This window comes from Lepidothrix coronata, unplaced genomic scaffold (assembly GCF_001604755.1).
Source record: "Lepidothrix coronata isolate B3197 unplaced genomic scaffold, Lepidothrix_coronata-1.0 Scaffold110, whole genome shotgun sequence".
NCBI lineage: Eukaryota > Metazoa > Chordata > Aves > Passeriformes > Pipridae > Lepidothrix > Lepidothrix coronata.
In genome coordinates this window covers 2,202,939-2,214,080 of record NW_016690290.1, presented here as the reverse complement: position 1 = coordinate 2,214,080, position 11,142 = coordinate 2,202,939, and the positions used below count along the sequence as shown (strand labels likewise).

Below are 11,142 nucleotides of genomic sequence, written 5' to 3'. Positions count from 1 at the left end.
CCACTGGCACCCACCAGCACTGGAGTCACAGGTTTTCACTCAGCACGTGGAGAGCCCTGACTTGGGGCTGTCCTGGGGCTGGAAGAAGCACCTCTTGGCTAATGCCACCCTTCCAAAACCCCTCCAGGTGCTGGAGACAAGAGTTCAGCCAGAGGCTGGACTGGTCCTGGCTCCTCCAACCCCAGAACTCGCTCCAGGGATGGAGATGGAGGTACCACCTAGTGCAGGCAGGATGTGGGATGTGGTTAGGGAGAGTCTGATGGGCTGGGAGAGCAAAGGGAGACAAACTGCTCTTCCCAAGGGGGAGAGGGTCTTTATTAACTGCTGGGCAGATGGTGGTGGTGAGGAACTGGGTGATGACAAAGAGTCAGGTGATCATGAGGAACCCAGCAGGCTGGGAGGTTCCCACACAGGTCGGGACTATGGCTCAGAGTTGAGCCTGGTCCTCACCCTCAGCTGTGCCGAGATCTGCACCTCCCAGGAGCCCCCCTTGGCCCCTTGTCACTTCAAGACCACAGTCCAGACACGGCCCAGCTGCCAATTTCAGAGAAGGATGCTGCTGTACCAGCTGTTGCAGGGGCATCTCCTGCCCAGGAGGTGTCACAGTGTGATGGTGAGAGAGGAAGGTGAGGGGCAGAAGAAGACGCTGTTTTGGGGATGCTGACATAAAGCACACCCCTTCTCACCAGGTCCCAGTGCCATGGGGCCCCTCAATCCCCCATCCCCTGTGCAGGTGAGCCACGGGGGGATCCTTCTGAGCCATGGTCCGGGCTTGGCACAGCATCAGGGTCTTCCTGAGCCACAGGCTTGGCACAGCAGCCAGCGCTGGCCAGTTCCCAGGGCTGCTGGCTCAGGGGTCCCGCTGCCACAGGGCGATGTGTTCCTGGGCTGTGATGGAAGGCGGACAGTCAGTGCCCCCCATGCCAGGAAGCACCCAGAGGTCTGGGCAGGGCTGGCAACAAGGGACAGACCCAGCAGAGCTGGAGACTGGCACCCCCAGGGCTTGGCAGCCCTGGGGACACACGGGAGGGCTCCCAGCCCCTCACTCACCGAACTGGCAGATGTACCGGTTTCGGGTCTTGCAGCGCTGGTCGTTCCAGTTGAAGGCGGCCGACGCCTGCATCTCCACACAGTTCCCAAACCTGTGTCCCGGCGGGAGGGTGGTGAAGCCAGGCAGTGCAGTGGCACAGCGGTGACACCACGCAGGGCTCAGCGTCCTCTAGATCCACTTACCCCTGGTTGTCCGGCTGCCCAAAAGCAAAGCTGGTGAAAGAGGACGGCTCGCCCACGTCCCAGCGGAAGGAAGCCTTGGATGTCTTGTAGGTGAGACCTGGGGGAGTGGGAGGTGGGTTGGCATGTCTGCTGCCACCCCGGGCACCCTGCCCACTGCTGTCACTCACCGATCCAGAAGTTCCCAGTCTCAAAATCAGTGTCTGTCACCCTGTTACCCATCTCCAAGCGGCTGAGGTAGAAAGCCAGGATGTCCTGGACCTTCTGGGTTCTGATCTGGGCCAGCATCGCCCCTTTCTCCTGCAGGGAAGGGAGTGAGTCTGCCCCAAACGTGTGGCCCAGCCCTGCGCCAGGCAGAGGAGAGATGCCCAGGAGGGCTGTGAGCATGGGTGGCACTTTTCAGCTGCACAAGGATGCCCGGAGCATCCCAGGAGCTCACCTGGCACTTAATTTTGGCTCCATAGTAGGTGTCGGCCTCGGGGGACACCATGAAGCAGTCGCTGTCTATCCGCACGTCGCAAGCGTGGAAAGGGAACTGGATCTTCGCTGGGGGCACAGGCAGGAGCGGGTGGGTCCCTGTGCTGGCCAAGCTGGGCCCACAGAGGACTCTCCACCCCACTCCGGGGGTCCTTGCCCATGGGTTCCCACTGCCACCCTGCAGCAGCACAGGTGGGCACAGACTCACTGCCGCACTCAGCTCCGCCGTAGCCCGCGTCGCAGAGGCAGGAGCACTCCTCCTTCCTGAACCTTCCGTGGAGGCACTGCCCGCTGCACCTCACTGTGGGCACGGTGCTGCTTTAGCTGGGGGGGGCTCGGTGGCCCCTGCCCGCCCCACGCTGCACCCCAGGCACTGTCCATGCTGCCCACGCTGCACCAGCCATACCCACACATGCACTGAGCTGTGCTGGTGCCCCTGGTGCTGCACCACTGTGGGCACCCGGGTACCGAGCAGGCTGTGAGCGCTGCACTGGCCATGCCCAAGCATGCCCTGCATCAGCTCTGTACCTGCACCCTCTGCACCCACCCTGCACACGCATGGCCTGCACCCAGAGCAGCCATGCACGTGCCTCGAGAGGGGAGGAGAGGCAGGGCTGTGTGGTGCCCTCTCACCTTGGCAGTACCTTCCTGTGTAGCCGGGGGGACAGTCACACTGGCAGCTGCTCATGTCGAGGCGCCCGCTGTTCCTGCAGCTCATGCGACAGGGGTTCCTGGGCACCTCTGGGCACAGCAGGAGGGGGCGTCAGGGCCAGCAGTGGCACTGCCGGGGCCACACAGGGGCCGGAGGGACCGCAGGGACTCACCACAGAGCCCGCCGCCGTGATCCCAGGACTTGAAGCAGCCAGAGAGGCCGGCGGTGCAGAGAGAGCACCAGGGGCCCTGCTTGTAGGGCAGGACGGGCATCCCGGCCACCTCCCAGTTGCCCCTGGCCCCGCAGGCAGCTGGAGGAGGATGCCCCGCCCACCCGGGCAAGCCACACCCCTTTCTGGGCAGGGCCTCGCCCACCTGGGCAAGCCACACCCTTTTCTGGGCAGAGCCTCGCCCTCTTCCAGTGCACAACACTGCCTAGACTTCACAGCCCTGCCCACTTCTGCACATAGCCCCACCCACCACACTCAGCCCCACCCATTTAACACATAGCCCCTCCCATGGCACCAAGTCCCCGCCCACTCCCAAACATAGCACCGCCCACATTTCCCACCCCACCCATTTCAATGCGTGGCCCCGCCCACATCATTCACCCACGCCCACTCCCACCACCCAGCCCCGCCTACCAGCATGGTATGGCTCCACCCCCACCCCTCACCGTGCATCCCCATAGGTCAATCCACCGGGACACACCCAGCAGAGACCCCGCCCACCCCCATAAGCCACACCCACTTACCCCAGCCCCACCTCCATCCCACATGGCCCTGCCCCTCCCGGCGTGTCCTCCCCCCCATCCCCTCCCCTGTCCCTCCCTCCCCCAGCCCTTACCCCGGGTTGTAGGCGCAGGTGAAGGCCTCGCTGGGGCCGTGGGGGCCGGGGCAGCGGTGCCGGCCGCAGCCCAGCCGCCCCGCCGTGGCCCACACCAGCTGAAGGAGGACACGTGTCACCCCGTGCCCCGGACCCCCACGGCCCCCCAGTGCCACCCCTGCCCCGTGCCCACCTGGGTGTAATGGTGGCAGGTGGCATTGCTGGCGCAGTGCCCCGTCCCGTAGTTGTAGCCACGTCCCTCGGCGAACCAATGCTCCAGCACGGATACGAAGCCCCCCGTGCCCACCGGCAGCAGGGCCTCGTTCCAGCCCAGCTGTGGGGCTAGTGGGGGAGTGGGGCCCTCCAGGCAGCTGGCTGCCCGTGCCCCTGCCAGCTGCCCCAGCTCCTCGCTCCACTCCTGCAGGGATGGGTGTGAGCCACTCAGGGGGAATTTGGGGGCTGACAAGGGGCTCAGTCCAGGGGATGACTGGGGGATGTCATGGGGGATGCTGCAAGGGACCCCTAGGGACCAGTCCTGCCCTTGGTGTGCTCAGGTGTGGAGTGGTTGGGGGTACACCAAGGGCCATCATGGGGAATGGGGGACCCCATGGAAGACCCCTGGGGACCAGCCCTGTCCTTGGTCTGCATAGGTATGGGGTGGTTGGGGAATATCCAGGATCATCACAGGACATGAGGGACCCCGCAGAGGACCCCAAAGGACCAGCCCTGCCCTTGGTATGTGCAGGTGTGGGGTGATCAGGGGACATCAGAAGGACATGGCAGACCCCAAAAAAGACCTCAAAGGACCAGCCCTGTCTTTGGCGTGCCCTCGATCTGTCAGTGCTGGTGGTACATCCTTCCCTTGGGGCCCCACACCAGGTCTTCTGCTTCGTTAGCTTGTTAACAAACTACTGCATAGCACCCACGGGCTACCCCCCTCCCTGGGCAGGGAGTGGTAGGTGGATGTGACATCGAAGGTGGGGGACATGGGACCTGTGAGGGGGCTCACCAGCTTCTGCATGTTGGCAGCGGGGGGCTGCACTTTGCTCCTCAGCTTGTTGTGCAGCGAGAGCACCAGGAAGGTCTCCTTCATGCTGAGAGCTGGGGGGACAGCAGGGGATAGGGATGGGGCCAAGGGGGCCGGGGGGTGCAAGTGCCTTCCCCATATCCCTGACTGTGGTCAGACCCTTCGGGAAGCCGTGGGAACTCTCCCTGAAGGGCCCGACCGCAGCCGGGGATACGGGGAAGGCACCCAGGTCTCCATGGAGACTTGAGGGGAGAGAAGAAAGCGCTTTTGGGCTGGGAGCACAAAAGGGGCAAGGGGCCGGGGGGGCGGCCAGCCCGCTGAGCCCCTGTCTCGCACGGGTGGGCTGAGACTGCCAGGAATGCGCCCGCTCCACCCCCAACCCCCTACCTCTGTCCTGCCAGCACCCAGACCCTTCCGGGCTGGACCCGTCACTAGTCCCCATCACCAGCTGCAGGACCCCCCAGCCCCATTCTGTCACCAGCTCCGTCCCATCACCAGCACCAGAGCCCCCCCAGGTTCCATCACATCACCAGCCCCAGACTGGCCCCAGGTCCATTATATCACTAGCCCCAGAGTTCTCCAGCCCCATCCCATCACCAGTTCCATCCCATCATCAGCCCCAGAGCCCCCCCAGCTCCATCCCATCACCAGTTCCATCCCATCACCAAATCTATGCCCCCCTCCCAGCCCCATCCCATCCCCAGCCTCCACCACCCATCGAGATCCTCGTTGCCATCCCTGGATACCCATCACCCACCCAGTCCCCTGCCCGCCTGGTCTGTCCCAGCGGGTGCTCAGGGTGCACTCACCCCCTAAACCAGCTGCCTCCCAGCCCTGCTGCCGGAGGAGCAGCCCCTCTTCCCAGTTACCTCCTGGTGCGAGCGGGGACAAGTTTTCTGGAGCATCCGACCTCGTCTCACCCACCCTCCACACCAGGAGGTTGCAAAGCAGCAGGACCAAGAGCTCCATGACGGTTCTGGGATGGGGGGGACCAGAGGCTCCGGGGGGAGGGCTGTGGAGAGCCGAACCACCCCGCAGCAGCCCCGGCTTTGGGGCGAGCTCGGCCGCGCGCTCCTGCGCGCTCCCGCGTGCGTGTGTGTGTGTGCGTGTGTGTGTGTGTGTGTGTGTGTGTGTGTGTGTGTGTCTGGTGGCAGGATTTGATCCTATTCAGGACTCCAGACAGGCACCGCTGGGCAGCGCGAACAAAAGCTTGACGGGTGAGTAATAGCTCTGTCAAAACAGTTGCTCGCTGGAGCGAATGTGGCAGACAAGTCCCGGGGCCCTGGGCTGCAGCCCCGCCGGGATGTCCCGCAGCGGGGTCAGCCCCCCGTGCTCTGCCCCAGCCCCGCCGCCGGGCCGGGGTCGGGGTGTAGAGGCAGCAGGAGCCGAGGTCGCAATCGGAACCCAGTTTGGGACCCTGGGAGACTGGATACCGAGGGGCTGGGGCAGTCAGGGGGCCCCTGCTGCCAGCCTTCCTCCTGCCCCATGAATTAAACATGCCGGGGAGGTAACACACACCGCTGCAGGCAGGAAGCCAAATACCCGCTCCGGAGAGCTGGGCAGTGTGGTTACAGGGTGGGAGGATGTGAGGGCTGGGGGGCCGGTGCCGGGAGAGATGCCGAGCTCAGGGAGAGGGATGTCTCAGCAGGCACTCGGGGTCAGGCAGTGGGGCCGGAGCCCAGGCTGCTCGGGGGGCTCAGTAGCACCCTGAAGGCTTTGCCCCAGCACAGGGCTCCCAGTAACCATGGCAGCTGCTCCACTGGCACAGGGCAGAGGTGTGGGCTTCAGACATCCCTGCTGGGGGTGGCCAGGGGACAGGCGCATGTGGCCGTGCCCTTTCCTCTGGGCTGCCACAGGCAGGAGGGACCAAGAGCATCCTGCCTGTCAGCTGTCAGGTCTGAGCTGGGTGTCAGCATAAACCCAGCTCTAAATGCTTCAGTTCCCTCACCTCGAGCCTAACCCTGGCCTTGAACCCTGGCCTAATGCTAATGCCAACCCCAACTCTCCTCCAAACCTTCCTGCTAATATGGACCTGAACCCTTTGATCTGGTCCTAATGCTAACTCTAACCCTAAGAAAAAACCTGACCTTAGTCCTAATCATGAGTTTAATGCTAACCCGAGCTTTAAACTCCAGACCTAACCCTAATGTTAACCCTGACCCTAATCCTAGCCCCAACCTAACCCAAATGTTAATCCTAATCTTAAACCTAATCCCAACCCTAACCACAACTCTAATCCTAACCTCATCCCTAGCCCTAATGCTGACTCTAACATTAACCCTGACCCTAATGTTAATGCTGACTGTAACACCAACCTGCATCCCAACTCCAGGCTGCATCAGATCCCTGGGGTCCCACTCTAAACTCCAGCCATGGCTGAGCTCACCCCAGCAAAGCTGTGCTGAGTCCAGTGAGTCCACAGCATTCCTGGGCTGCCCTTCCCCACGGCCCCAGCCCCTCCAGAGAGCTGAACCCCAGCACAGACCCCAAAGCCATCTTTTCTCACAGCAGACTTTCCCAGGCTTAGCGAACGCGCGGGATTAGCCTCATCCTGCATCCCTGCGTGCTGGGAAGCCCCAGAGCCGGGGCTGGCCGTGGGGTGAGCCTGGTACTGCCGTAAGTGCCGTGACAGCCACCGCCTGGCCCCGGCATCTGCGGGCCCTGGGACATGAAAGGCCCCAAAGCCTCTGATGTGCAGAGAGGGAAAGGAACGGAAGGGAAGGGAAGGGAGAGGCTGGCGCCAGTGCCAAGGGGAAACTTTCCTACAGCTCAGCCTCGGCCAGGAGAAAAACCAACAAACACACAGGCACACACTGCGGATAAATCCCAGCGAGTGAGGAGCGAGGCTGTGAGCAGAACCGGACCGTCGGCGTCTCGTCCCTGCAGCCAGCCCCGGCGTGATGCTCCTCATCCCACTGCCAGCCTGGCTGGCCCTGGGCATCCTGCAGCTGCCTCTTGGCAGCGCCCAGGTAAGGACCCTCATGCCTCCCTCCCTCCAGCCCCATAGCAGACCCCCCATTGTGGGCTAATCAGCACCCACCTCTCACACCCCAGCACCCTGTCACCAGCCCGGTATGGTGGGTACAGCACAGCCATGACACCCGTGGGGCTGCCCAGGGCCAAGGGGGTGATCATAGGACTTTTCCACTGCAGCAGTGAGACGATGTTAAACCCACCTGGGGCATCCAAGCTGCTCCTCAGCATCCAAATGCCCGGGCAGGGCTGGGTGGGGAGGGCTGAGGCTGGAGCAGACATGGAGCCAGGGGCGGACCCCAATTAGAATGGGAAGGGGCTCTGCCCAAGACAAGATATTCAAACCAACTCCAAAGATGCTGCCTGCTTGGAAGGGTCCCCCTGGGCTGCAGCAGGGTGGCAGAGGAGCCCAGCAGGTGACAGGGCTGTCCACGTGTCCCCCCAGGAGTGCCTGAGCCGGCAGCAGGCGCTCAGCGCGGTGCGGCAGATGCAGAAGCTGCTGGCGGCGCAGGAGGCTGCTCACCTTCAGGGTACACGTGGGCTCCGGAACCAGCTTTCCATCCTCCAGAGCCACCTCCAGAGACAGCCCACCAAACGCAATGGTACCCCCGGCCAGTCACCACCACCGGTGACATCCCCACAGGGCTGCCTCTGACACCTGGACCCCCACAGACAGCCTGGGCAAGGCACCCCCAGCTCCTCGCCGGGTTGGGGCCAGCTCCACCTGGTGGTGTCCATCCTCACCCGTGTCTGTCTGTCCACAGACACCTGTCCGCAGCTGGCGGTGCCCCTGAACGGGCGGATGCTGGGCCGGAGTGTGCGGGTGGGACACGACGTTCACTTCGTCTGCGACAGTGGCTTCCAGCTGGTGGGCTCGGAGACGCGCAGCTGCCGGCACAACCGCACGTGGAGCGGCACCCAGCCCTTCTGCAGAAGTGAAGTGGAGTGGGGTTGGGGTGCCATGGGCTCAGCCCAGCCCGTGGGCTCCTCTCTCACCCTGAGCCACAGGGTTTCATCGCTCTGCCCAGAGGCTGCAGCCACGGGCACGGGGGTGAAGTGAGGATGTGCTTCTCCAGCTGGTGCTCACGAGCTGCTTCTCCCTAGGTATGGATGACTGCTCCAGCAACCCGTGTGCCAACAGCGGGACCTGCGTGGATGGTGACCAGAGCTACACGTGCCTCTGCCCCCCAGGCTGGTCAGGCCCCAGCTGCCAGAGCCCCATCTACTCCTGTAGGTGCCCGGGTTTGGACCGTGGAGGATGGGGATGCTCATGGGGACAGCACCTGGCTGTGCTGCACCATCTCCCACTTCCCTGGCAGCCCCCCCAGGGACCTCAGCCTCCACCCATCTCCTCATGCCCCACCCAGCATGTGACACCCGCTGTCCCCCACAGACTGGGTGACACTGAGCAACGCCTCCTTCAGCCGCCAGCCCCGCTGTGCCGAGGGCCGCTCAGGCTCCCGGCGCTGCAGCTGCGACACCGGCTTCCAGCTGAGAGCCGGTGGTGTGTGCCAAGGTAAAAGAGGGCTGAAGATGGCAGGGAGAGGGGGGGAAACCAAGGCTTGGTGGCAACGGGCCCCCTGGCCATTCCCCACTTTTGTCCCCCCCAGACGTGGATGAGTGCCTGCTCTACCAGTCCAGCCCCCAGACCCGGATTTGCCTCCACGACTGCCTCAACCTCCCTGGCTCCTACCGCTGCCTCTGTCCCCCCGGCTACCTGCTCCATGCCGACCGCAACGCCTGCGAGGGTGAGAGTGGCAGGGCAGGGAGCATCCCGTGGGAAGAGGGTGCAGTGGGGGCATCCCCTCTCACCCCGTGTCCCCACCGCAGATGTGAATGAGTGCGTCGGGAAGCAGCACAACTGCACCCAGGGCGACCTCTGCATCAACACCTTCGGGGGCCACCGCTGCGTGCGCCCCAAGTGCCCCCCACCACGCCACAACACCAGCTATGTGAAGACCTCTGCCTTGTGAGTACCGTACTGCGGGTGGCTCGGGCTGTGTTGTGCCCTCTCCCAGACTGATGGGTCCTGCTGTGCCCTGGGGGCTGTAGTGTGTCACCCAGGGGCAGCAGGGCTAGTGCCAGCCAGCACTGGTAGCAAATTGCCACGTGGGGTGCCCAGGTGTGCTTGGCATGCTCCTGGATGATCTGGGGATGCTGGAGGTGCAGGCAGGAGCACCCCGATATATGGTGCCTTTATCCAGAATCCTGCCTCCCCCCAGAGCCCCATACTGTGGGGAAAGACACTATTTCCCTTCTGCTGTGCATCCATGTGTTGCCATCGGCTGCCTTCTAGCAGTGGCCATCGCACTCTTGAGATTAAACCGCTTTGTGGTTGAGCAAAAACACCCAAGCAGAGGAGCATCCCTGATCTTGACATGTTCGTCTTCAGGAGGCGTGTCTGCCTCCATCCCTGGCCTCCAGCTGGGACAGGCTACCCCCAGTCCCAGCCTTAGAGCATCACCCAGAGCTGTGTCCCTGCAAGGCATGGTGTTTGCCTGGCAGAAGCAGGGGCCAGGTAGAGATCCAATGCTGGGCACGCTCAGATGTGACTGTCTTGGGTTGCTCTGCCACAGGACCAACAGTGGGGCTGGAGATGCTGCCTGTGGCATGGGCTGGGCTTGTTTGCAAGGATGAGGGCAGCTTTCTGAGAGAGCCAAACCACAGCTCTGAGTGGTGGCACCCCTTCTCTCCCGGCAGCCAGTGCGAGAGGAACCCCTGCCCCATGGAGAGCCGGGCCTGCCTCCTGGCTGCCACCTCCATCTCCTTCCACTACCTGCCGCTCCAGGCCAACCGCACTGTGCCCCGTGTCCTCTTCAAGATGTCCACCACCCGCTTCGTGGGCGACAGCCTGCGCTTCGCCATCACGGGCGGACGGGGCCAGGGCGTCTTCTCCGTGCGGCGCTCCGACCGGCAGACGGGAGAGCTGCTGCTCACCAGCCCCGTGGCGGGGCCAGCCACGCTGGAGGTGGAGCTGGAGATGAGCGAGTTCTCCCGCAAAGTCCTCCTGGGCAAGCACATCTTCAAGGTCACGGTCTTTGTGTCCCCGTATGTGTTTTGATCCCCTTTGGAGGCAGGTGTGGGGCCAAGTCGGGGTCTCCCCTGGGGAGCGATGGAGCACGTTCAGCTCAGTGGTCCCAGTTCTTGTCCCATTGGAGACAGCTCTCTCCCATAATGCTTGCTCATGGCTGGCAGGGCAAAGGCACCACAGCAAAAACGGTGTCCCTGCAGGAAAAACCCTACGGGCAATGGGGGGACCAGCCTGAGTGTCTATCTCTGCCAGCCCCCCTCCTCTCTGCCTGCAGAGCACACAGAGGAGAAAGACAGAGCGAGCCAACAGCACTTGGCATGCAGGTCCAGCTTCTTGTATCTTGTAATCTCTAATAAAAGAAAAGTGGCTGTAGGAAGGGTGTCCTCCTTGCTCCGTACCCCACGCTCCTGGGGCAAGCTTCCTGGGGGCTGGGGGCTGTGCTCATGGCAGATTTGCAGAGCTTGGGGTGCCAGTAGAACTGCCAAACCCACCCAGGGTCATGCAGTGTCAACGTCCCTTCCAGCACCACTGTTGCTGGGGGCTGTGCTGAAGGAACCCCCCAGCACAGGACTGGGAGATGGGTTAAACATAGAATCACAGAATGGTTTGAGTTGGGAGGGATCATCTCATTCCAACACCGCTGCCATGGGCAAGGACACCTTCCTACAAGCTGCCCTGCACATCCTGCCCAACCAAGGCTGTCCTCAGCCCCTTTGGCAGCGCCTGGAACATGCTCTGGTGAGCAGGGGATGGTGATGGGGCCGTGCTTCCTTGTGTCCAGGAGGCTTCCCTCTGCAACAGCTCTGACGAGAGCCAGCCACGTGGCTGATCAGAGCTCCACAGCTCGCCAAGCACTCCAGCTGTTCCCCTGCACCCAACTCGAGGAGGGTGGGCTGAGAGAACAAGAGAGGTGCAGCCCCCAAGGCTC

General features: G+C 63.2%; 2 protein-coding genes across 2 annotated transcripts; one reads left to right on the top strand and one right to left on the bottom strand.

Moving 5' to 3' along the window:
* Nucleotides 1-325: 325 nt before the first annotated feature.
* Nucleotides 326-5,292, bottom strand: LOC108501935 (C-type lectin domain family 18 member A-like). Its single transcript, XM_017824296.1, has 12 exons — nt 5,080-5,292; nt 4,193-4,284; nt 3,377-3,601; nt 3,205-3,302; nt 2,532-2,653; nt 2,341-2,448; nt 1,916-2,008; nt 1,670-1,776; nt 1,401-1,530; nt 1,234-1,330; nt 1,051-1,142; nt 326-888 (listed from the first exon to the last, which is right to left on the bottom strand). Exons 1-12 carry the CDS (start codon nt 5,177-5,179, stop codon nt 851-853), a joined length of 1,302 nt encoding a protein of 433 aa, XP_017679785.1. The 5' UTR covers nt 5,180-5,292; the 3' UTR covers nt 326-850.
* A 1,818-nt stretch (nt 5,293-7,110) lies between these two features.
* On the top strand, nt 7,111-10,244 carry LOC108501880 (fibulin-7-like). The gene is made up of 8 exons (XM_017824167.1): nt 7,111-7,179; nt 7,629-7,785; nt 7,948-8,118; nt 8,288-8,413; nt 8,577-8,699; nt 8,794-8,931; nt 9,014-9,152; nt 9,884-10,244. The coding sequence occupies exons 1-8, from the start codon at nt 7,111-7,113 to the stop codon at nt 10,242-10,244; spliced, it is 1,284 nt and encodes a 427-aa protein (XP_017679656.1).
* The last annotated feature ends 898 nt before the right edge of the window (nt 10,245-11,142 follow it).

Excerpts from the sequence above, each read along its gene's own strand:
- LOC108501880 (XM_017824167.1), top strand. The coding sequence starts at position 7,111 with ATGCTCCTCATCCCACTGCCAGCCTGGCTGGCCCTGGGCATCCTGCAG. Across the intron at positions 8,119-8,287 it reads CACCCAGCCCTTCTGCAGAA|GTATGGATGACTGCTCCAGC; the intron begins GTGAAGTGGAGT and ends GCTTCTCCCTAG. Across the intron at positions 8,414-8,576 it reads CCAGAGCCCCATCTACTCCT|ACTGGGTGACACTGAGCAAC; the intron begins GTAGGTGCCCGG and ends TGTCCCCCACAG.
- LOC108501935 (XM_017824296.1), bottom strand. The coding sequence starts at position 5,179 with ATGGAGCTCTTGGTCCTGCTGCTTTGCAACCTCCTGGTGTGGAGGGTG. Across the intron at positions 2,449-2,531 it reads TCACGGCGGCGGGCTCTGTG|AGGTGCCCAGGAACCCCTGT; the intron begins GTGAGTCCCTGC and ends TGCTGTGCCCAG. Across the intron at positions 2,009-2,340 it reads CACAGGAAGGTACTGCCAAG|TGAGGTGCAGCGGGCAGTGC; the intron begins GTGAGAGGGCAC and ends CCGTGCCCACAG.